The sequence below is a fragment of the Eimeria necatrix genome, genomic scaffold, assembly GCF_000499385.1.
Source record: "Eimeria necatrix Houghton genomic scaffold, Enh_scaff492, whole genome shotgun sequence".
Classification (NCBI taxonomy): domain Eukaryota; phylum Apicomplexa; class Conoidasida; order Eucoccidiorida; family Eimeriidae; genus Eimeria; species Eimeria necatrix.
The window spans coordinates 2,501-25,947 of NW_013654372.1; the positions used below are offsets into that span (position 1 = coordinate 2,501).

The window sequence follows — 23,447 nt, forward strand, 5'->3', positions numbered from 1 at the left end:
CTGCAGCAGCAGCGGGGGAGGGGGTGGGCGAGGGCCCGGGTGACCGCCGCATTTTAGCAGCAGTAAATTCGAGCCCGCTGCTGCTGCTGCTGCTGTTGTTGCTGTCGCTGCTGCTGCTGCTGCTGCTGCTGCTGCTGCTGCTGCAGGCCTGATTGGGAATTGGGGTGTACGTACACCGGGACGGCAGCTGCTGCAGGCGGCCAAACCCCGAGGCGTAAACCCTAAACCCCAAACCCTAAACCCTAAACCCTAAACGCTGCAACTCAATTCATTTAATGGAAAAGGAAAAATAAAAGGAATGGCGAAGACAGGAGGCCGAGACGCCTGCAGCAAAAAGGCAAGAAGCAAATTAAATGTCTTTTTAAAAACAAAAAAGAAAAAGAAAAAAGAAAAAACATTTCAAAGAAATAACAAACATCCCATCAGCCCAAACTCTTTATTTTATTTAACTTCCATTAAAGACGCAGCGGAGAGGAGGCAGCAAATAAAAAAGTCCGAATTAGCTGCTCTTGGCTTGTCTCCTGCTCCAAACGAGGAGACAAACGAAGCAGCGGTAGCAGCTGCAGCAGCAGCAGCAGCAGCTGCTGCTGCTGCTGCAGCGGCAGTTGAAGCAGCAGCAACAGCCGCAGCAGCAGCAACAGGTGCAGCAACAGCAACGGCAATGGCAACAGCAACGACAACAGCAACAGCAACAGCAAAAGCAGCGGCAGCAGCAGCAGCAGCAGCAAATGGGGCGTTTGCTTAGGAGCGCCCGCTGCTGAGCCGTGCAGCAGCAGCAGCAGCAGCAGCAGCAGCAGCAGCAGAAGCAGCAGCTCCCACCCCTGGGGTCACCTGCAGGTGACCCCAGGGGGCCTCTCATGGCTAAAGAAACAAAAGTGACACAAAAGAAAAAATAAAACAAAAAGTGAAAAGTATGAAAAGGGGGCCCCCAACTATTTGCTGCTTCTTGCTGCAGTTGGACAAGACAGTTCGGGACATTTGTGTCTCTGGGAGGCGGCGCCTTGAAGCGCTGATTTAGGGTTTGGGGTTTAGGGTTTAGGGTTTGGGGTTTAGGGGTTGGGGGTTGGGCCTTGGGGTTTGGGTTTTAGGGTTTAGGGTTTGGGGTTTGGGGTTTGGGGTTTGGGGGCGCCCGGAAAGAAGCACACCTGCGTTGTGCGTTCTACTTGAGTTTCTGCTGCTGCTGCTTTTGCTGCTCGGCAGGCTGAGGGAAGCTCTAAAGACTCCGAGCTCCGTTTGCTGCTGCTGCTGCTGCTGCTGCTGCTGCTGCTGCTGCGCGCTGAAGGCAGCAAACGACGGAGAGGCGGCGCTGCTACTTAAGGACTCCGATGGAATTGATGGCCGGGCGAAAACTCCTTCTGAAATAAGGCTACTAGAAATGCAAATGCTAAAGAAAAAGAAAGGAATAAAGTGACACACACGAGCTGCTGCTGCTGCTGCTGCTGCTGCTGCTGCTGCTGCTGCTGCCGCGCACCGCTGCGGTCCACCAGAGACCACCGGTCTTCATGCAGCCGTCTGCTGGGCTGCACAGGCCGCAAGGGAGGGAAAATAGAATCAAATAACGAAAATAAATAAATAATTTAATATTTTTAATTAAATAAAAACAAAATTTTTGCGTAAAAAGGCATTTTACCCCCCGATCTGCACTTCCCGCTGACCGCGCCCGACTGCAGACAAAACCCGAACGGGCTGACCAGCGGTCGCCAGGGCTCGGAGGCCTTCAAGTTGGCGAAAAAGTGTTTAAATATGAAAAAAATGAATTATTTCAACTATTTAAAACTCAAATTAGATTAAAATGAAGATAGAGGCCGGAAGTTGGAGTGGAACTTGAGCCGCGCGCTGGGGTGTACGTACACCCCACGCGTGCGCAGCCGCCTTCACTGGGCGCACCGCCGCAAACCCCGACTGAACACTTCTTTCACTTTTAAATATATTTAAACTTTTAAATATTCATTTTTTCAATAAATTCTCTCCATTTTGCTCCGCAGCTCTTCGCTGCGCCGCCCCAATCCCCCTGCAGCCTCACTGTGTCTCACGGGCAGCCCTCAAGGGGGATTTTATCGCCTCTACTACAGCTAGCCGCTGCTACTTAGCTAGCTAGCTGCAGCTACTTAGCTAGCTAGCTGCAGCTAGCCAGCTAAATAGCTGCAGCTAGCCAGCTAAATAGCTGCAGCTTGCTGCTCTTGGGGGCCATACTAAGCTCTTGCTGCCTCCGGACTTCACCAAAAAACTGTCTTTGGGAAAAACAGGCTCCTTTAAAAGTCTTTTCTCTTTTTTTTCTTTATTTCATTTCTTCGCTTGTCACTGCAGCAGAGAGGCGCAGCGGCACAGGCAGCTGGCAGCAGCAGCAGCAGCAGCAGCAGCAGCAAGTAGAGCTGCTGCTGCTGATTGGTCTTGGCGTTTTGCTGCAGCGCATGCAGTCACAGTGCCCAGCAGCGCAGCAAGCAGCAAAAGCAGCAAAAAAGGATTTAATTTGTGGCTGAAGACCACTGGTTAACCAGTGGACTCCCGAGACACTTGGCAGCTCGCGGTGTACGTACACCCGAGTGCTGTGCGCAGCAGCAAACTCGGGTGTACGTACACCTCAGACCAAAGGCGGTTTCATTCGCTTCAAAACTGCAGCAAAGCAGCAGCAAGAGAACAGCTGCAGCGGGAGATAAATGGGAATAAAAGAGTAGAATAAAAGAAATAATTAAATTAAATTAATGGAGTTTATTTTATTTTCAAGTTTGAAATGAACAAAAGCTGCGCAGACACCCCAAGGGCCTGGGGTGTCTGCGCAGCTTTCGCTGCTACCAACTTGAATCCAAAATGCCACTTTTTGGTCTTTTTAGTTCTTTTAAAGCTCTTTTTTTCCAGAATTTTAATTTATTCTTTTAAAAACAATAAATAAATTAATTATTTGCTTTTTAAAGATACTTTTGCGGCATTTGCTGCTGCAAATAATTCAAAATAAATTCAAAGAAAATTCCGCCCCTGGCGGTGGGGCCGGAGCGCAGCCCCGGGGGCTTTCTGGGCCAAATATTTACTTTAGTATTTAATTTTTATTTTTTAAATTAAATTTAATTTTATTTTTTATTTATTTTAATTGCAGCTGCCAAGCAGCAGCAGATTGATCCAGCTGCAGCGCAGCTCAGACAGCCCCCAAAGCTCTCCCCCCATCTGCAGCAGCTGCTGCAGCAGACCGTCAGTAGCTGCTGCAGCAACAAATGCAGCAGCTCCTGCAGCAGGGGTGCAGCAGCTCCTGCAGCAGCTCCTGCAGCATGGCTGCAACAGCGCTGCAGCAGGGTTGCAGCAGGTGCTGCAGCAGCTGCTGCAGCAGCTCCTGCAGCATGGCTGCAACAAGGCTGCAGCAGGGCTGCAGCAAGGCTGCAGCAGGGCTGCAGCAAGACTGCAGCAGCTGCTGCAGCAGCTGCTGCAGCAAGTCTGGGAGCTCTTGGGTATGAGGAAGTGGAAGCCTTTTGTGATTTGCAAAATCTCGAAAAGTCTTTTAGAGTTTATTGAGCAGCAGCTTCGTGTCAGCAGCAGCAGCAGCAATTTGAGAGTGTCTGCTGTTTGATTTTTAAATTTTAAAATACTTTTTAAAGCTTTAATGAATTAAAGCTTTAAAAAGTATTTTGAAGCCCCAGAAGCCGCAGCAAAGACAGCAGCAGCAAAAGCCCCCTGCTGCAGCTGCTGCAGCCAATTGCTGCTGCAAAAGCAGTGTTTTAGGGCTTGCTGCAGCAGCAGCAAGCAGCAGCAGCAGCAGCAGCAGCAGCAGCAGCTGTAAGCTTCTGGGGAGGGCTTAAAGTGCAAAAAGGCTCTTAAATCTGAGTGTTTTCGTGCTGCAGTGAAGCTCAATTTTATTCTTTTTAAAAATATTATATAAATGAAAAAGATTAAATTAAATGGCGTTTTAATTTAATTGAGTGAATTTTAACTTTATTTTGGTGCTGCACTGGACCTTGAGGGCTCAATTTGATCCTTTTGATCTCATTTGAGTCTCAATTTGATCCTTTGGACCTCATTTGAGTCTTTTTAATGATTAAATAAACTTCAAAACATTCAAATAAATATTAGAGTCTCAAGTTTGGTTTTTTTAGTCTTTTTTTGATTATTTTTGATGCCAAAATGACCCCAAAATGGCCTCAAGAGCTCCTGTTGGGCTGCTTTGTTTGGGCCAACAGCTCAATTAAATGAAAAAGATTAAATTAAATTAAAATTAAATTAAATTTAATTTAATTAAATTAAATTTGAGTTTTATTTGGATATAATTTAAGCCAATTAAAGTTCTATTTCGAGCATTTCAAGGACTGAATGAAGAGATATAGGCATTGCTTGTTAGAGGCTTGATAAAACAAATATTTAATATATCCAAATAATAATAAATAATTGATTGAAAACTTAATTAAATATTAAATATCAAATTATAAATTAATTGGATTCGAAAAGAAGTTGAAAGATAATTCATTTATTGTTGAATAGTGACAGTGTCTTGTGGAATTCAAAAATTTGCAAAGTGTGTTCCGAGTTCAGATTTGCTTCTTTGAGCGATTCTTTTCGACAAATTAATTAAATATAAATAAAGATGATTAAATATAATTAAATATAATTAAATATAATTAAATATAATTCAATTGTGCAGATTATTCATTCTTCCAGCTGCAGCAAATGCAATAATCACCAACCACGCGTTTCAGGTTTCTGCAGGCACCAGCCCGAGTATTTCCTGCATTTTTTTGCAAATGCGGCGGAATTGGGGGTTTCAAAAAGCCCAAATGACTTAAAAAAGATGTTTAATTTAAATTAAATAAATTAAATTGAATAAATGAAGGAGAAGTGGCGAGAAACTTGAAATCTGAATTCAGGTTCTGGCGATAGTCGCTGCTGCTGGGGCTGGTCGCTGCGCGAGTGTTACCACTCTGCAGCAGAAGGCCGCAGGGGCTTTGCTTCTTTCTGGCTCTTTTCCGAACGAAAGAAAAGAATTTTCTCTTTTTAATCGAACGCTATTTGCTTCAAAAAAGGCTATTTCGCGCAGCAGCAGCAGCAGCAGCAGCAGCAGCAGCAGTTTCCGCGGCGGGGGGTGGTGGTGCTGCGCACGCGAGCTGTAGTGACACCCCGAAATTTGGCGCTTCTTTCCCGCTTTTTTCGACATTATGGGTGAGTTAAATGTTTTAATTAGCTTTTTGTTTGAGAAGGTTTTGAAATTCGCGCGGAAAGCTGCAAAGTGCGGGCCTGAGGCAGCAGCAGCAGAGCCGCCGGATCTTCTCGCCGCCGCAGCAGCTCGCGAACAACGCCCGATCTTGCTTGTTTTTCTGCATTTTCTTTTTAATTTTTGTTTATTTTTGTTTATTTTTGTTTATTTTCAACATTTCTTCTTTGCAGATTGCGGAGATAATCCTTTTTATAAGAACCGGCCCTCCACTCGCGTCCACGCGGCGCCTGGGGGGAACTCTTCGATATGTTTCGGCGATGACAGTGCGTCTGCTGCGCCCTTTGCAACTAAACCATTTCCAACGCAATTAAAACCATTTCTTTTCTTTTTTCTTTTTTAAAGAAAAAAGAAAAGAAATGGTTTTAAAGAAGTTTCTCCTTTCTGCCCTTTGCTGCCTTTTGCTCTGCAGCACCGCAGCCAGCTGCGCCCCCAGCCCCTTACGCCGCAGCAGCAGCAGCTGGGGGCCCCCCGGGGGCCCCCCAGCGCCTGCAGCAGCAGCAGCAGCAGCAGCAGCAGCAGCAGCAGCAGCAGCAGCAAACGGGTTTTGGGCAGCCCGAGGCGGGCCGGACTTCTGTGAAGGTTCACCAGCCCCCCGGGGGCCACTCCAGCAGTGAGTTATGAAGTTTGTCTTTTAAATTTTAAATTTAAAATTCTTTTTTTTAATTTTTTTAATTTAAAATTTGAAATTAAAAATTTGTTTTGCATGTACAGTGCCGCCTCCAGGTGTACGTACACCGCGCTGCAGCCAGGCTGCTGCAGCAGCAGCAAGCAACAGCAGCAGATCTTTTCTTCAAATGAATTATTCTCCGCAAATAAATATAAACTTTAATTTACTTTTATTCAAATTCAATTTGCTGCTGCTGCTGCTGCTGCTGCTGCTGCAGTTCAATTCGGCTAATGGAATACAGACGGCGGCCCGCAGCAGCAGCAGCGCAGCAGCAGCTGGATCGGAGAAAAGAGCAGCAACTACTCATTCAAACAGGGAAATAAAATAAATTAAATTAAAATAAAATAAAATAATTAAAATAAATTAAAATAAAATAAATTAATTAAATTAAATTAAATGAGCCTCGCTAAAAGGGGCCAGGGCTGCAGCCACGGGGTGTACCGACAGCTGCTGCGCCTCCCGCCCCACACCAACTTGTCTTTTCACTTTTCCATTTTTTCTTTTTCGCCTTTTTCGTGGCCTAGCAGCAGCAGCAGCAGCAGCAGCAGCAGCAGCAGCAGCAGCAGCAGAGGCAAAGGCAGGCACAAGCAGCCACTAGAGGCCTGTTGATAGCAAATGTATAGTACACAGAAGCTGCTGCTGCAGCTTCTGCTGCTGCTGCAGCTGCTGCTGCTGCAGCTTCTGCTGCTGCAGCTCCTGACGCAGCAGAAGCCACTGCAGCTTCTCCTGCCGCTGCGGTTTTGCTGCTGCTGCAGCTTCTTCTGTTGCCCAAGCCGCTGCTGCTGCAGCAAAAGCTGCTGCAGCAAAGGCTGCAGCAGCAGCAGCTGCTGCTGCTATCCCGTTATCAATACTTGGGGGCCGTCCGCTGCGCCCAGTTGCTGCAAAAGCAAAAAGGAAGAGAGAACTTGGGGTGTACGTACACCCGGAAGACAGCAGCAGCAGGCCTCGGCGGGCTAGGGTTTAGGGTTTAGGGTTTAGGGTTTAGGGTTTGGGCGGTGTGGGAAGTGCTCACTCATAAAAGGGGTCGTAAATAAATGCATTTCTCCCCATGAACATGAAATCCACCAGCAGCAAAGACCCCACAACGACGCACCAAAATATCCTGCAGCAGCAGCAGCAGCAACAGCAGCAGCAGCAGCAGCAACAGCAGCAGCAGCAGCAGCAGCAGCGGGGGCGTTTTCGGGAGGGGGAGGGTGGAAGCAGCTGCAGCAAGTCGGGCTTTCGGGGTTTGAAGAGCAGCAGAGTTTGAACTTGAAGTTAAAAAGAAATTAAAATAAAATAAAATAAATTAAATTAAAATAAAATTAAATAAATAAAATTAAATTAAAATAAATAAATAAAAGTAATTAAAGACTCACCACATGTAAAGATACTCTTGGAGGGCGCAGAAGGTAAATAAGACGGAGACCAAAAGCAGCACAGTTAGAAAGCCTGCACAGAGACAAAGAAAAAAAAATTAAATAAATAAATAAATAAACAATTAATTAAATAAATAATTAAATAATTAAATAGTTAATTAAATAATTAAACAATTAATTAAATAATTAAACAGTTAATTAAATAATTAATTAATTAATTAGTTGAAAGTGAAGTGAACAGATGCAGCTCTGTCAGCTGCTGTACAGACACCTGAAACGAGGAGAATGGGAGAGTGGAAGAAAAGGAAAAAAACGAAATTAAAATAAATAAAATGAATTAAATGAATAAAATGAATTAAATAAATAAAATGAATTGAATAATAAAACAAAATAAACAAAATAAATAAAATAAAAAGAAATGAAATGAACTTGTGCCCCATTAAACTCAAAAAGCAAAACGAAGAAATGTTTTTAAAAAAGGACTTTTTGAAAACCATTTTTTCTTTTTCGATTTAAATCTTTTTAAAACATCTTTGAAAGTAAAAGAGATAAAAGAGATAAAAAGAAATGCAAAAAAAGATTCAAAAAAGGCGAAAATTTCCGAAGTTGGAAAAAGAAAAAAAGAAACAAAAAACTGAAACTGCTGCAGCAAACCGAAGCTCTGCCGCGCCGCCGCGTGATGAGAAATGGAAAAGAAGAAAAAAGAAAAAGAAAAAAGAAAAAGAAAAGAAGAAAAAAGAAAAAAGAAAGAAAAGAAAATGGAAATGGGAAAGCAGCTGGAGTGGCTTGAAGGGGGAAAGCGGGAGAAAAGCGGAGGAAAAGGAACTAAAAAAAAGAAAAGAAAAGAAAATATATTAAAAGACTTCTCACCTCTTATGCAGGCTCGCTCCATCCCTACAACAAAACAAAAAGAATAAAAGTGATGAAAGCTTTTCGGCGAACGCGCAAGTGTGCTGCTGCGCGGGGTGTACGTACACCGCGCGGCCCCGCGGCGGCTCTGCGGAAAGGCGAAAGAAAGGCCTTTTTCAGAAGAGTAAATTCATTTAAATTAAATTTCTTTTTTGAATTGCGAGAAGATGAAACAAAAACTGAAGACTGGCGGCTGCGGACGGCGGCTTTTGGGAGCCAGCGGTTTCCCGCGGCGCTGCGCGCTTATTGGAGTGTCACTGCAACTTTTTGTTTCGAAAAAAAAACCTTTTTCTTTTTTTCTTCTTTTATTTTCATTTATTTTCATTTATTTGCAACTTCAACTTCAATTAACTGCAAAAGGCTCAGCCAGTCCACCCGGCAGCCCCCGAGCCACCGCGGATGCTCTCGAGCTGCATGCGCCGCTGTCAACGAATCCGCCTTTATTTTTACTTTTATTCTGTTTTTTGACCATCTAAATGCATTTATTTTTGTTTATTTTTGTTTATTTTTGTTTATTTTTGTTTTTTTAATCCTTTAATTCCTAAAAATCCGAATTTTGGTGCCGCTTTCCCACCCCCTTGTCGTGCGCTCTACAGACCAGCAGCATGCATCTGCAAACGGCGAATTTAAACTCAAAAAAGAAAAAGATTTAAATTAAATAGAGATATAAATATAAAACTTTGAATTTTTTGTTTAAATATTCGCCTTTTATGCCATTCTTGCTGCAAAGATTGATGTCTGCAACTTGAATATTCATAAAAGCGTTTTATATCTGCACAAAAATAACTCCAAATATAAAACAAATTAAAACAAATTAAAGCCCATCTTCATCGCAGCAATTCGAGTGTACAGACACCTCCAGGATGTGCAGCTTCAAACTGGTGTTTATCAGCTCTAGGGCTTAGGGTTTAGGGTTTAGGGTTTGAAGCTCGCAGTGGCAAACATAAAACCCTAAACCCTAAACCCTAAACCCTAAACCGCTGCAGTGGAAGGACAGGCAGGCCTCAGGATGAGCAGCAAAGAGAAAAGAATAAATTAAAAAAAAGATAAAACGAAGAAGAAATAAAAAATAAAAAATAACTTTCGAGAAGAATGCAGAAGCAAAGAGTGCTTTTGTTTCATTTAATTTATTTCCTATTTTTGTTAAATGATTTCCTCTGTTATTTTCGTCAGCTGCACACTGCTGCACTAAACCCTAAACCCTAAACCCTAATACACGATATTTCTGCTGCAGCAGCAGCAGCAGCAGCAGCAGCAGCAGCAGCAGCAGCAACCGGTATGGGAGCGTTTTGGAATTTAGGCATTTTAACTCCAAGGCATAAATAAAACGCATTTGATACTATTTTGAAATGTAATTTAACTAAATTTGTTTTATTTTCATTTTATTTTAATTAATTTAATTAATTTATTTAATTCAGTTATTTTAATTAAATTAATTTATTTAATTTAATTATTTTAACTAAATTAATTCAACACACTTCAATCGGCTAGCAACTGGTGCTCTCGAGCAGCAAAACTCAAAATCTTGTTTTTGAAACGCCCCAAACCCTAAACCCTAAACCCTAAACCCCAAACCCTAAACCCTAAACCCTGAAACGCAAACCCTTGAATGTACATGGACTCGTGAATTGAAAGGAGTTAAGAGAAAGCACACACGGAAGCAAAAGGCGCAGCACGCGAAACCCTAAACCCTAGGGGACTAAACCCTAAACCCTAGAGGCTAAGCCGTAAACCCTAAACCCTAGGGAGTAGGCGCCGCGAGCTTGGCGGCGAAAACCCTAAACCCTCGAGGCCCTGGGCCTCCAAGGCTAAACCCTAAACCCTAGAAGGTAAACCCTAAACCCTGGAAGCCAAACCCTAAACCCTGAAAGATAAGGGTTTGGGCCTGGAGCGCAAAAGGGGGTTTGGCTGGCTCGGAATTTCGGGTGTCTGTACACCGCAGGTGGGCGGAGTGTCGCGGAAATGCACTTTTAGCATTTTTGCGGCTCCCCGAGTTCCTTTTTGCGGAAAAAAAAGCTGCAGGGGTTTAAAAGTGTTTTATTTAGAAAATAAACCCCTTTTTAGGGTTTAAAAGAGCCAATTTGCTGCGGGAAGTGCCCTGGGCGCGGCGAGGGCTGCCGCGGCTGCGTGGGTCAGGTGTCTGTACACCCCGGCGGCGCTCTCGCCGCCGTTTTCCGCAAACCGACTTTTAAATGAATAATTCTTTTGAAAAGAAGAGAAGTTTGAAGAAGAAAAGCAAAAGTGAGTTTGCTGCTGCTGCTGCTGCTGCTGCTGCTGCTGCAGTGGGCCAAAGAAACCAATGGGCGTGGTGATTGGCTCAACGGCTGGTCGCCGGGGGCTGCTGCTGCTGCTGCTGCTGCCTTTTCGCCCGCATTTTCGGAAACTGAGGCTTTCTTTGGGTTTTAAATTCAAAAATAAATAAAATAATATCAATTGGGGTTTAATTGCATGCAAAGAGCCCCCCCGAAGGAGAAACTGGCGCTGAGAGGCTCTCGCCGCGACTGCAGCAGCAGAGGAATCAGCGCGGCCGCTGCTGCTGCGCTGCTGCTGCTCGTTTTTTGGATCTTTTTGACAAATTAAAAACAAAACCCGAATATTTGCTGCTGCTCTCGCTGCTGCTGCTGCTGCTGCTGCTGCTGCTGCTGCTGCGCCTTTCCCGCCAGACCATCGCAGCTGGGGTGTATGGACACCTCAGCCCGCAGTTTCTGCTGCTTCGCCTCCACCCTTCGCCACTTCTTTTGCTGCCTTTAAATCTTTGCTGCTGCTGCTCCCTGCAGCAGCAAGTCTCGCAGCAAACGGGCCGAGGCTGCGGCTTTTGCTGCTGTGCTGCGCAGAGCCGCGGGGCCTCGCCGCAGCAGCAGCGCTGCAGCAGCAGCAGACACACCGCAGCAGCAGCAGCAGCAGCAGCAGCAGCAGATCGCTGGGCCTCTCCAGCCGCGCGGGGGCGCCTTGAGAGAAACAGAAGGCAAAGTTGAGCCACAAGAGCTGCAGCTCGCCAGCCCTACACACAGCAGCACGCAGCAGCAGCAGCAGCAGCAGCAGCAGCAGCAGCAGCAGCAAAGATGGGCGCAGTCAGTTCCTGCTGCGCTGTGGAGGACGCGGACGACCGGCAGGTGATGAAGGAGCCGCAGCCAGCAGCAGCAGCAGCAGCAGCAGCAGCAGCAGCAGCAGCAAAAGACAAGACGCACAGCGCGAAGCCCCGCAAAGAAAGCAGCAGCAAAGAACAAAGTGAACAAAAAAGCAAAGACAAAGACAAAGACAAAGAAGCAGCAAAAGAAGAAAAAAAACCCAAGAAGCAGCAGCAGCAGGAGCAGCCAGGTGGGAGTTGCATTTAAATATTTAATTTCAAATGAAAGGCCACGCTGCTGCTGCCCGGCGCTGGGGTGTACGTACACCCCGTGCTGCTGCATGCGCAGCAGCAGCAGCTTCGAACAGCAAACAAACGAAGGCTTTGAAGTGTTTATTGTTCATTTATTTATTTAAATCTTTTTTGTTTTATTTTATTTTCTTTTTTGTTTTATTCTTTTCTTTTTTTCGCTTCTTGAGCATGCAGTCCTGAGGTGTACGTACACCCGGCTGTACGTACACCCGAGTCCGTTAAAAGGAAAATAAATTCATTTCTTTAATTTCCATTTTATTTTTTATTTTCAAATAAATTCATATTTGTTCACTTCTTTAATTCTCATTTTATTTTTTATTTTCAAATAAATGCATATTTGAATTTGCACTTTGTAGCTTTTTTGTTGCCAAACAAAATGCATGTTCCAAATGCAGCTACACGCAGCAGCAGCAGCAGCAGTGATGCAGCAGCAGCAGCAGCAGCAGCAGTGATGCAGCAGCAGCAGCAGCAGCAGCAGCAGCAGCAGTGTTGGAGCAGCAGCAGCAGCAGCAGCAGCAGTGTTGGAGCAGCAGCAGCAGCAGCAGCAGCAGCAGAGGCGAAGCAGATCTTAACTGGCCGAGGGGCCAGAAGTCTGGGATTTGATGAATTGTTTAAATTGATTTCTTTCTTTTTAATTTGTTTTTCAATTAATTTGTTTTTCAATTAATTTGTTTTTTCAAATAATTTTTTTTCAAGTTCTTTATTTTTTCAATTTCTTTTTTTCAATTTATTTCTTTTCTGTTTCTTTCTTTTCGACTAATTTCTTTTCAACTAATTTTCTTCAATTAAATATTTCCAATTGATTTATTTCACATAATTTGGCATTCATTTGAACCAATTAAAGTAATTAATTAATTAATTAATTAATTAGTATTAATTAATTAATTAGTATTAATTAATTAATTAATTAATTAATTAATTAATTAATTAATAAACAAAATTAATCAAACAAATTAACTAATTAATTAATTAATTAAACTAATTAATTAATTAACTATTTATTTATTTATTTATTTATTTATTTATTTATTTATTTATTATTTATTTCAACTTTGCTGCTGCAGCAGTGGCTGTGAACCAGCCAGAAGTAGAAGACCTGCGGAAGCGGCTGCAGGGCGGAATGGCAATAATAGTTTTGCTGCAAGACGGGACCAAACTTGCCTGCACTTTGCACTTAAACCCTTCCGACAAGTCCCTCAGCATTTCCTGCGAAGACAAAGTACCGAGGGTTTAGGGTTTAGGGTTTAGGGTTTAGGGTTTGGGGTGGGGGGTTGCAGGCGCGCGGATTGGGGTTTAGGGTTTGCGGGGGCGAGGGTTTGGGGTTTGGGGTTCAAAGGGGCGGGGGTTTAGGGTTTGGGGTTTACGGGGGCTGGCGCGTAGGGTCTAGGCTCCACACGGGAAAGGGTTTAGGGTTTAGGGTTTAGGGTTTAGGGTTCCGACGGACTTGGGAATCGCGCGGTTTCCCCTCCGAGGGCGTGACGCAGGGCCCGCAGTGGAGGGCTTGGGGTTTAGGGTTTAGGGTTTAAAAGCCCGTAGTGGAGGGTTTAGGGTTTAGGGTTTAGGGTTTAGGGTTTAGGGTTTAGGGTTTGGGGGTGCGCAGGTGCGGGTGATCCCGCTGAGCGACGTGAAGTCGCTGCTGCACACGCGGGATCAGCTGAAGCGGGTGGAGACGAAGGCGAATCTGGTGGACGACGAGAACTGCGTGGCTTTGCACTTGATAGAATCTGGAAACTGCATTCCAATTCGTTTTGAAGCAGTAAAAGACAAACATGTCTTCGTCGAAATGATGAAACAACTCAAAGAAGAAGCCGAAAAAAACAAAAACTGAACTTCCACTTGCACGGAAAGCGGCGCGCCGCCGCGCGGGGTGTACGTACACCCCACGCGCGTGCAACTTCGCGCCTTCTCCCAACACGAAAGCGACCCAACCGACGCCCAAAACGCCCTTTTTCAAGAAATTCGAACGCCAAAATGTAAATTCCAACATTATATTTCATTATATTTGCAAAAAGAGGAAAAAAAACGAGCAAAAATGCCGGCGCCGCGGCTTCGTGGCTTGCTTTCCGCTGCTTCGGCCCTGCCTGGCGGCCACTGCAGGATTTGTTTTCTCGCAAAGTTCAGATTATTTAATTATTTAATTATTTATTATTTATTATTTATTATTTCCTCCTTTGGACTGCAAGCGACTGTACACGCAGACTCTGCTGCAGCAGCGCGAACTCAGCTTTTGCATTATTTTTGAGTTGCACAAAAATCTGTCAACACCCCCCACTGCAACAAACCCCGCTGCAGCACTTCAACTGCAGCAGCAGCAGCAGCAGCAGCAGCAGCGAGCCTTTTGCTGCAGCTGCTGCTTTCCTTCAACACTATCTGCTGCGCTAGTCCAGCAGCTCGGAAGAAGACCGTGTGAGCTGCAGCAGCAGCAAAACCTTCTGCTGCAGCAGCTGCTCTGACACTTGCTGCTGCTCTAGTTCTGCAGTTCAAAAGAGAACTATTTGAGCTGCAGCAGCAGCAAAACCTTCTGCTGCAGCTGCTGCTTTTCTTCAACACTTTCTGCTGCTTTAGTTCAGGAGCTCAAAGGAAAAACAATTTGAACTGCAGCAGCAGCAAAACCTTTTGCTGCTGCTGCTAACGCTTTCTGCTGCTCTAGTGCAGCAGCACAAAGGAAAACAATATGAACTGCAGCAGCAGCAAAGCCTTCTGCTGCAGCTGCTGCTTCCCTTTAACGCCTTCTGCTGCTCTACTGCAGCAGCTCAAAAGAAAAATAATTTGAACTGCAGCAGCAGAAGGCTTTGCTGCTGCTGCTGCTTCTCTTTGAAATCTTTCTGCTGCTCTAGTGCAGCAGCTCAAGACAATTTGAACTGCAGCAGCAGCAGCAGCAGCAGCAGCAGCAGCAGCAGAACTTTTTGCTGCTGGCTGCGGCCACGCTGGGCTTAATTCAGTTTCTTCTAATTGCATTTAGTTTTATTTTCAGTTGCATTTATTTCGATTTTAATTTAATTTGATTTCACTTTTAATTGCATTTTATTTCATTTTCAACTTCGTTTAATTTCATTTCCAGCTGCATGCACTTCAATTCCAGTTGCAATTAACTTCAATTCAAGTTGCATTTAATTTCCTTTTAAATTGCAATTTATTTCTTTTTAAATTGCAGTTTATTTCTTTTTAAGTTGCAATTTATTTCTTTTTAAATTGCAATTTATTTCTTTCTAAAATGCAATTTATTTCCTTTTAAACTGCAATTATTTCAACTCCATTTGCATCCAATTTCGATTATAATTCTATTCAATTCCAAGTGCAATCAATTCCATTTCTAATTGCAATTAATTCCAATTCTAATTTCAATTAATTTCATTTCTAATTTCAATTAATTTCATTTTTAATTGCAATTAATTTCAACTCTAACTGCAATTAATTCCACTTCTAATTCAATTAATTTCAACTCTAATTCTATTTGATTCGAATTGCATTAAATTGAATTCTATTTGCAATTAATTTCATTTCAAACTTGAGTTATTTTCGCGTTTAATTGCAGCAAAAGAATTGCAATTAATTCAACTTCCGTTTCTTGAATTCAACTTTTGAATTCAACTTCGTTTCTGAACAAACTTGGCTTTTTTAAATTGCAATTATTTCCATTTTGCGTTTCAATTAAATCCATTTGGAGTTATTTTTCGAAATTAAAACTTTAATTCTTTTTAATTCCGTTTTCTCTTCTTTCAACTCCAGTGGAATCTTCCCAAGTCCACTCTGCTGGCACTAATTTCGAGTTGTTTTCAATTAAATTAATTTCTTTTCTTTTTCTTTTTTGAAATTAAATTAAATTCTGTTTTTTACTTCCAATTGTTTCGCAACTGGCTGCATTCCGAAAGCTGTTTGAACTCAAGTGGAACTATTTCTTCGGCGAAGTGGATTCTGAATCTTTTTTTGCGAAACTAATTCGAACTTTTTTTAAATTTAATTATTTCTTCTTTTCAATTCTAATTTTATTTTATTATTTTATTTTATTTCTCTTCTTTTGCACTTCACTGCATTTCCAAATTCCCTCAGAGTCCGTCAAGTTCAAACTTTGTCTTGGGCTTTTGCCCAAGCCGAACCCGGGGCGGCGGGAACTCGAACTGGCCCACAACAAGCCATTTATTCATTTATTTATTTATTTTATTTATTTATTTATTTATTTTATTTATTTTATTTATTTATTTCGCATTTACTTGCCATTTACTTCCAACTCAAAGCCAAGGAACTGTACACTGGAGCAGCGCCGCACACATAACTCATTTCCGGCGCGCTCCGCTTTGGAAACCTGCAAAGGACTTTATTTGCTTTTGCTGCACTAAAAGAAAAGAAGAAGAGCAGCAGCAGCAGCAGCAGCAGCAGCAGCAGCAAAAGGAAACAGAAAAGAAGCGGCTGGACGGGGAGGAAGCAGCAGCAAGCCGCAGCAGCAGCCGCAGCCGCAGCCGCAGCAGCAGCAGCAGCCGCAGCAGCAGCGGCGAGCGCCGCGGGGAGCCAGAGGGAGAAGCGGGAGAAGCAGCAGCAGCAGCAGCAGCAGCAGCAGCAGCAAGAAGCTGCCAAGCCGCCAGATCAAACAAGAGCTTCAAGACTCTCAGCAGCAGCAGCAGAAACAGCATTTGCTGCAGCAGGAGGGGCCCTTAAGACGAGGCCCCTTCTTCCTCTGCTGCCTTTTGCTGCTGCGGGGGGCCCCACACCCACGGCGACGGCCCCGCCCGGCTGTTTTGCTGCTGCTGCTGCTGCTGCTGCTGCATCTGCTGCTGCGTCTGCTGCAGCGAGAGCAGCAAGCGTCATGTGCACGAGCTGCGGCTCGTCCTCCTTGGGCGCTGCTGCTGCTGCTGCTGGTGCTGCTGATGCTGCTGCAGGTGCTGCTGCTGCTGCTGCAGGTGCTGCTGCTGCTGCTGCAGGTGCTGCTGCTGCTGCGGCGCGCCTGGAAGCAGCAGCAGACGGACTGCCTGCTTCTGAAATGGGGGAAACAGCAGGAGAAAAGGAGTAAGGAAGTGCTGCTGTTCGAGCAGCAGCAGCAGCAGCAGCAGCAGCAGCAGGAGTGGACAGGCCTGCGGGCGTGTTGGTTGCTGCTGGGGTGTCTGTACAGCTGGTAATAGTTGTAGCAGCAGCAGCAGGAGCGAAGGGGCCTTTGGGCCTCTCGGGGGCGCACAAGTTGGCAGCAGCTTCTGCTGCAGCAGCAGAAGCAGCAGCGCTCCTTGCTGCTGCTGCTGCTGCTGCTGGGGCTGCGGGGCGGGCGGCTTCCCCCTGCAGAGCAGCAGCAGGAGGCGGGGGAGCGCGGCTGCTGCTGCTGCTGCTGCGCTGCTGCTGCTGCTGCTGCTGCTGGGGGGAGGGGACGAGGGGGTCGGAGTCTGCGGGCGCTGCTGCTGCAGCAGCAGCAGCAGCAGCAGCAGGGTGTGCTGCAGCAAGCTCGCAGCAGCTGCAGGCAGGGGGGCCCCCCGGGGGCCCCTCAGAGGCGTCGGAAAGGGGCAAAGTGGAAGCCTTGGGGAAGAGCTCTTTGCCCGTAAGGGCGCGGAAGCAGCAGCAAAAGGGGCAGCAGCAGCAGCGCAGCAGCAAAGGCCCCAAACATGTCGTGGACAAGACTGCCGTGAGAGTGACTAGAAAAGTCATGCCCAGAACAATCCAAACTACGGAAGCAACCTCCATTTTGAGGTAGCAGCAGCTGCTGCTGCTGCTGCTGCTGCTGCTGCTGCTGCGGCGCTGCAGCGAGCTGCTGCTGCAGCACAACTGGCGGGGCTTTTTCGGATTTTCTTCGATAACAATGAATTAAAATGTCTTTTTGTTCAAAATAAACTCAAAAAAGGCGAAAACTCTGCGCAAAATGCCCCATCTCGCGCCGGGGCCCGCGACTCGACAGTGCCTAGTGTATGTGGAGGCTCAACTAGCCGTGCGCTGCGCGCAGCAGCAGCAGCGGCAGCAGCGACGGCCTGCGTCTTAAATTCTTTTTTATTTTTAATTTATTATTTCTTTTTAATTTAATTTGCAAGAAAAGCGGCCAAGAGCTGCGCAGCGAGCGCGCTAAAGGCCGTTTCCGCGTTGCCTGTCGAACTGCGGGCGGGCGCATGCTGGCGAGCAGCGGCGGGAGGGCCGAAGAGCTGTTAAAAACGTTTCTTTTGGATTTTTTCTCCGCAATTAAATTGCAAAACGCAATTTGCGAATTATTTCGGTGGTTTATTGCATGCGATCTCGGCGGATCTCGCGGGATCGCAGGCGGAAGCCCCGGCTGTGGGGGCTCTCCTGCGGGGCCACAGCCCCGAAGTTGAACTGCTGCGCTGCGCGCAGCAATTCAAGTCCAGCAGCAAATTAAATTGCAGAAAAGTCTTTTATTTATATTAGGGTTTTCCGAGCGGCGGAGAGGATTTCGAAAATGTCGCTGCGAGCCACGAACATGGCGGACTTCCAGCACATCCTGCGGGTGCTGAACACCAACGTGGACGGCCGGGAAAAGGTAGTAATCGCTCTCACTGCAATTCGAGGAATTGGAAGAAGAATCAGCACTTTAATTTGCAAAAAAGCCGACATCGACACCGACAAAAGGGCCGGCGAACTCACGGCGGACGAGATCAGCAAGGTGCGCTGCGCTGGGGTGTACGTACACCGCGCCGCCGCAGCTTTCCGCGCTGCCCCCACCACTTCTCGCACTTCTTTTCTTCTTCCACTTCTTCCCCGCTTTCTTCGCCGCTCCCGACTTTAAATGCCTTTTCCTGCTGCTGCTGCTGCTGCTGCTGCTGCTGCTGCTGCTGCTGCTGCTGCTGCTGATCTGCTGCCAGCAGCAGTTCCTTTCCGCTTTCCTCTTTTGAACTTTCCACTTCTCCGACTTTTCTCTTTCTTGCTGCGCGGAAGCAGCAGCTGCTGCCACCCTCTTCTCCAGACTTTTATTTCTTTTTTTTATTTCTTTTTCCATTTTTCATTTAATTTCCTGTTTTCCATTACTTCTCTTCCCTGTGCCCGTTTCACTTCATTTCACCTCCCGCTGCCGCTGCTGCCGCCGCTGCCGCCGCTGCTGCTGCTGCTGCTGCTGCTGCTGCTGCTGCTGCTGCAGATCGTGGCGATCGTGGCGAGTCCGACTCAGTTCAGCATTCCGTTTTGGTTTTTGAATCGGCAAAAAGACGTCAAAGACGGAAAGTCCCGCCACGTCTCCGCCAACAACTTGGACTCCGTCTGGCGCGAAGACTTCGAAAGACTGAAGAAGATGCGGCTCCACAGGGGCCTGCGTCACTACTGGGGCCTGAAGGTCCGCGGGCAGCACACGAAGACAACTGGCAGACACGGGAGGACTGTTGGAGTCGCCAAGAAGAAGGCTTGAGCTGCTGCTGCTGCTGCTCCTGCTGCTGCTGCTGCTGCTGCAGCAGCAGCGAGAACTGCGGTTCGGGGGCTGGTTTTTGCAGAGATAGGCGAGACAGAGGCGTCGAGCCACTGCTGCTGCTGCTGCAGCAGCAGCAGCAGCAGCAGCAGCAGCAGCAGGAGTGGTAGTAGTGGGGGGGCAGGGTAGTGGAAGTAGAAAAGAAAGGAGTTGGAAAAGAATTAAAAAGAAAAAGTTTTAAAACTCCAAAAAATGTTTTCGAACTTCCACAGCAGCACTCCTGCTGCTGCTGCTGCTGCTGCTGCTGCTGCTGCTGAGGTGTACAGACACCTCACGGCTTCCGCTGCACGCAAACTCCGAAAGACTCTCGCGGAATTAATTCAAATTTACTCACTTCTCAATTTGAATTTAATTCCATTTGTTTTATCTAATTGCATTTAATTGCATTTATGATTATTTAATTGCATTTATAATTATTTAATTGCATTTATTTAATTGTATTTATTTAATTGCATTTATTTTATTTAATTCCATTTATAATTATTTAATTGCATTTATTTTATTTAATTGCATTTATTTTATTTATTTAATTGCAAATAAAAACGCAAATTTAATTGCAAGTTTAATTCCCTGCATGCAGAAACCACTTTTAATTTATTTAATTTAATTCATTTAAATGTTCCATTAAGTGTTTTATTTCGCACTTTAAACTTTTATTTGTTTTTGAATTTATTTATTATTTATTTATCTATTTATTTATTATTTATTTATTTATTATTTATTTATTTATTTATTATTTATTTATTTATTTATTTATTATTTATTTATTTATTTATTTATTTTTGAATTTCAAAATTGGGATTTACTTCGAGGGCGGAAGACTGGCTGTGGGTCGCTGCTGCAGCTGAGGTGTACGTACACCGCAAGGACACAGCACAAAGGGGGAAATGAAAGCAGCAGCAAAAAAGCTTTTTTAAATTAATTTTAAAGTGTTTGTGTCTGCTGCTGCTCGTTTTGTGTCTCACTGCTGCTGCTGCTGCTGCTGCTGCGCAAATGTCGAGAGTTTGCTGCAGCAGTCGGGCTTGGAGGCGGTGCTGCTGCTGCTTCTTTTGCTGCAGAGTCTGCTGCTGCAGTGTCTGCTGCTGCAGCGTCTGCTGCTGCTGCTTCTGTTGCTCCAGCTTCAGCTGCTGCAGCGTCTGCTGCTGCAGCGTCTGCTGCTGCAGTAGCTGCTGCGGTCACACTGCGCTGCTGCTGCTGCAGCAGCACTTGCTGTTCGTGGAGGCGCTGCTGCTGCAGCTGTTGCTGTTCCTGGAGGCGCTGCTGCTGCAGCTGTTGCTGCTGCTGCTGCCGCTGCAGCTGTTTTTGCATCTCCTGCAGCTGTTTCTGCCGCTGCATGAACTGCTGCTGGTCACTCACTTCCTGCTGCTGCTGCTGCTGCTGTTGCTGCTGCTGCTGCTGCTGCTGCTGCTCCAAGGCGAGCCGCTGCTCTTCTCTTTCCGCCCGCATTACCTCCCCCGGGAACTGTACGTACACCGCAGACACTCCGCGAAGCAAACAAAGTCATAATATTTATTTCATTTAATTATTTAATTAATTTAATTTATTTAATTATTTAATTAATTTAATTTATTTAATTGTTTTATTTATTTAATTTTTATTTTAATTCTTGTTTTGCTGCTGTGCTCGTCAGCCGTACATACACCACGCTGATGAGCAGCAAGACGCAAATGAAGACCAAAAGTCCCTGAAGGCAAAAAAAGAAATAAAATAAAAAAATTAAAATAAATTAAATAAATAATCAAAAATAAATTAATTAAAATAATCAAAAATAAATTAATTAAAACAAGTCTAAATAAATTAAATAAACAATTAATGGAAGTTGAATCAAAAGGGCCTTTGCTGCGCTTTGTTTGCTGCTGCTAGCTAGCAGCAAACAAGCTCAATGCAACATTCACTGCTGCTGCTGCTGCTGCTGCTGCTGCTGCTGCTGCTGCTGCTGCTTACGTTAATTGTGTTTTGCTGCCACTGCGGCAGTCGGCGGATGCAGCAGCAGCTGCGTTCCTGCGGGAAAAAGGAAAACAACATAAAATTGGAATAAAGAAAAAAAGAAATAAAGATTTAAATAAAATAATAATAATAATAAAGAAATAAAGATTTAAATGAAATAAATGATAAAAGATTGTAGAAACAAAAGAAGTTTAAAAAATCAAAAAAAGAAAGAAAGTCCAGCAGCAGCAAATAAAACTATACACGAAAGTAAACAAATCATTTCAAACGCCAGAGCAGCAGCAGCAGCAGCAGCAGCTACATTGTACAACGCCAGCAGCAGCAGCAGCAGCAGCAGCCGCAGCAGCAGCAGCAGCAGCAGCAAATGTCCGTACTGCCTGTAGCTCTAGCCGTCTGAGGATGCTGGGACTGCGAAGCCAAAAAAGAAAATAAAAACTTCTTTTAAATTCAAATTCAAACAAATAAATAAATAAATAAATAAATAAATAAATAAATTAATTAATTTAATTAATTAATTAATTAATTAATTAATTAAATTAATTAATTAATTAATTAATTAAATTAATTAATTAATTAATTAAATTAAATTAAATTAAATCACCGAAGAGGCCGCGGGGGCTGCGAGCCAGTCTCTGTGGGCAGTCGAGTTATGTTCGACCTGTAAGTCCGCGGGCTGCAGCAACACAAGACACGCAACACTTGCTGCTGCTGCTGCTGCTGCTGCTGCTGCTGCTGCTGCTGCTGTTACTGCTGCTGCTGCTGCTGCTAGCTGTTGTTGCTGCTGGTGCTGTTGTTGCTGCTGCTGCTGTTGTTGCTGCTGTTATTGTTGCTGCTGCTGTTGTTGCTGCTGCTGCAGTTGCTGCTATTGCTGCTGCTACTGCTGCTGCTATTGCTGCTGCTACTGCTGCTGCTGTTGCTGCTGCTGCTGCTCGCTGGATTCAAGAGTTTAAAGTGCAAAATCAAGGAATATAACACTAAGAGAGAAGAACTGGAGAAAATTAAGTTCCAAAAAGTTCCATAATTACATTAATCTGAACTTCTTGAAAAAAGAAAAATAAAACTGAGAAGTTTCGGTGTTTCAAAAAACGCAGACACACGCCGGGTGTACATACACTCCATGCACACCTGAGCTGTCGCTTCTTTCAAACCCCATAAAGATGAAGACGCGAGCAGCAGCAGCAGCAGCAGCAGCAGCAGCAGCAGCAGCAGCTGCTGCTGCTGCTGCTGCTGCTGCTGCTCTTAATTGGGGAGAAGGGTCACCTGGAGGCGGGAGAGTCTTGGGAAGCTGCCGAGGAAACTTGGGCGAGCGAAAGCGCCGAAGACAGCTGGGGGTCTTGAGTGGAAAGGCGATTCGAATTGAGGCCGGCGTGCGGCGGCGCCGGCGCTGCAGCTGTTTGTTGCATTTTGAAAAAGAAATAAAATAAAAAGAAATTTAAATGAAAAGAAAGCAGCAAAGTGCAGCAAAGTTTGCGGATCAGGGAGCTCTGCTTGCTGCAGCTGCAGTGTGCGAGGCTCCTCGATTCAAGAGTGGTCCGCAGACGCCGCGGGTCTGCAGATTCGCGATAAAACGATGAAAAAGAATCAAACAAACATTCATAAACGAAAACGAATTACTTTAAACGAAAATAATAAACTGAACGGCCGAAAACGCGAAGAAGAGATGCGGCGGCGGCGGGCGCTCAGGTGTACAGACACCGCGCGGGCGGGGCGCAAACGCCCGCGTCACCGCCGATGCTCTCTCCGTTTATTTCGCCGTTTTTCCCCTTAATTAAAAACAAAGGAGATTTTTAAATATAAAATTGTTTTTTATTTTTGAAAATAAATCCAGAATTGGCTTTATTCCGCGTTTTACTTCAAAGAAATGCGCTCGCTGTCGCCTGCCAGCGCTGACCGCCGCCGACGCGTCGAGATCTGCTTCTGAATTGCAAATAAATGAAGCAAATAAACGAATTATAAATGCATTTATGTTTTAAAAACAAAAAAATAAATTAAAAATAAAATTAAATTCAAAATTCAAACCAAAATTCAAATCCGGGACTTCAAAAACTATTTAAAGCCTCCTTCCCCCTCCTGTCTCGAGTGACCTTCAGAGCTGAAGCCCTCATAACCCTTTTATTCTTTTTATTTATTTATTTTTAAAACTAAAATAATAAATTTCAATTTATTTATTTCTTAAAATCTATTTTTAATTCTTTTATTTGTTTTCAAAACCAAAACAAAAGAACTGAACTGCAGACACTCAGCAAAGCCATTTCAGCTTTCTCAAAAGACTCTTTTTGCTTTTCTTCAAAACTTTTATTTTAAATAAAATAAAACAATTAACTGCAAATGAACTTCATTTATTTATTTATTTATTTATTTATTTATTTATTTATTTATTTATTTATTTATTTATTCATTCATTTATTTACTTGTTCACTTACTTAGACATTTTGGCCAAACTTCTGCAAAATGGCCTTAGACCATTTGCTGCTGCTGCTGCTGCTGCTGTTGCTGCTGCTGCTGCTCGAAGCACTTATTAGGTGCACTTCTGAAAGGTTATTTTCATTTTTTTCCAAATATAAGCCCAAACAAAAGTCTAAAATGCAATTAACAAATATTGAATCTAAATAAATATT

The 23,447-nt window shown here is 44.5% G+C and overlaps 7 protein-coding genes across 7 annotated transcripts in view; 2 read left to right on the forward strand and 5 right to left on the reverse strand.

Moving 5' to 3' along the window:
- ENH_00058080 (hypothetical protein, conserved) overlaps positions 1 to 52 on the reverse strand; it is a gene marked incomplete at both ends in the record, with an annotated part of 1,420 nt that extends 1,368 nt beyond the window's left edge. Inside the window, 1 exon segment of the mRNA XM_013581792.1 lies at positions 1 to 52. This exon segment is cut by the window's left edge and continues 1,016 nt beyond it. Coding sequence (XP_013437246.1) covers positions 1 to 52 — 52 coding nt within the window.
- Positions 53 to 5,132: 5,080 nt separating this feature from the next.
- On the forward strand, positions 5,133 to 5,812 carry ENH_00058090 (hypothetical protein, conserved; the record flags this gene model as incomplete). The annotated part of the gene is made up of 3 exons (XM_013581793.1): positions 5,133 to 5,136; positions 5,362 to 5,454; positions 5,601 to 5,812. 3 exons carry the CDS (start codon positions 5,133 to 5,135, stop codon positions 5,810 to 5,812), a joined length of 309 nt encoding a protein of 102 aa, XP_013437247.1.
- Positions 5,813 to 6,452: 640 nt separating this feature from the next.
- Positions 6,453 to 6,898, reverse strand: ENH_00058100 (hypothetical protein; the record flags this gene model as incomplete). The annotated part of the gene is made up of 2 exons (XM_013581794.1): positions 6,453 to 6,736; positions 6,871 to 6,898. The coding sequence occupies 2 exons, from the start codon at positions 6,896 to 6,898 to the stop codon at positions 6,453 to 6,455; spliced, it is 312 nt and encodes a 103-aa protein (XP_013437248.1).
- Positions 6,899 to 11,187: 4,289 nt separating this feature from the next.
- Positions 11,188 to 13,332, forward strand: ENH_00058110 (Apicomplexan CP 15/60K like protein, related; the record flags this gene model as incomplete). The annotated part of the gene is made up of 3 exons (XM_013581795.1): positions 11,188 to 11,443; positions 12,569 to 12,723; positions 13,105 to 13,332. The coding sequence occupies 3 exons, from the start codon at positions 11,188 to 11,190 to the stop codon at positions 13,330 to 13,332; spliced, it is 639 nt and encodes a 212-aa protein (XP_013437249.1).
- Positions 13,333 to 16,085: 2,753 nt separating this feature from the next.
- On the reverse strand, positions 16,086 to 17,165 carry ENH_00058120 (hypothetical protein, conserved; the record flags this gene model as incomplete). Its single annotated transcript, XM_013581796.1, has 1 exon — positions 16,086 to 17,165. One exon carries the CDS (start codon positions 17,163 to 17,165, stop codon positions 16,086 to 16,088), a length of 1,080 nt encoding a protein of 359 aa, XP_013437250.1.
- Positions 17,166 to 17,846: 681 nt separating this feature from the next.
- On the reverse strand, positions 17,847 to 18,041 carry ENH_00058130 (hypothetical protein; the record flags this gene model as incomplete). Its single annotated transcript, XM_013581797.1, has 1 exon — positions 17,847 to 18,041. The coding sequence occupies one exon, from the start codon at positions 18,039 to 18,041 to the stop codon at positions 17,847 to 17,849; it is 195 nt and encodes a 64-aa protein (XP_013437251.1).
- Positions 18,042 to 19,806: 1,765 nt separating this feature from the next.
- ENH_00058140 (hypothetical protein) lies at positions 19,807 to 20,328 on the reverse strand (the record flags this gene model as incomplete). Its single annotated transcript, XM_013581798.1, has 1 exon — positions 19,807 to 20,328. One exon carries the CDS (start codon positions 20,326 to 20,328, stop codon positions 19,807 to 19,809), a length of 522 nt encoding a protein of 173 aa, XP_013437252.1.
- Positions 20,329 to 23,447: the final 3,119 nt, after the last annotated feature.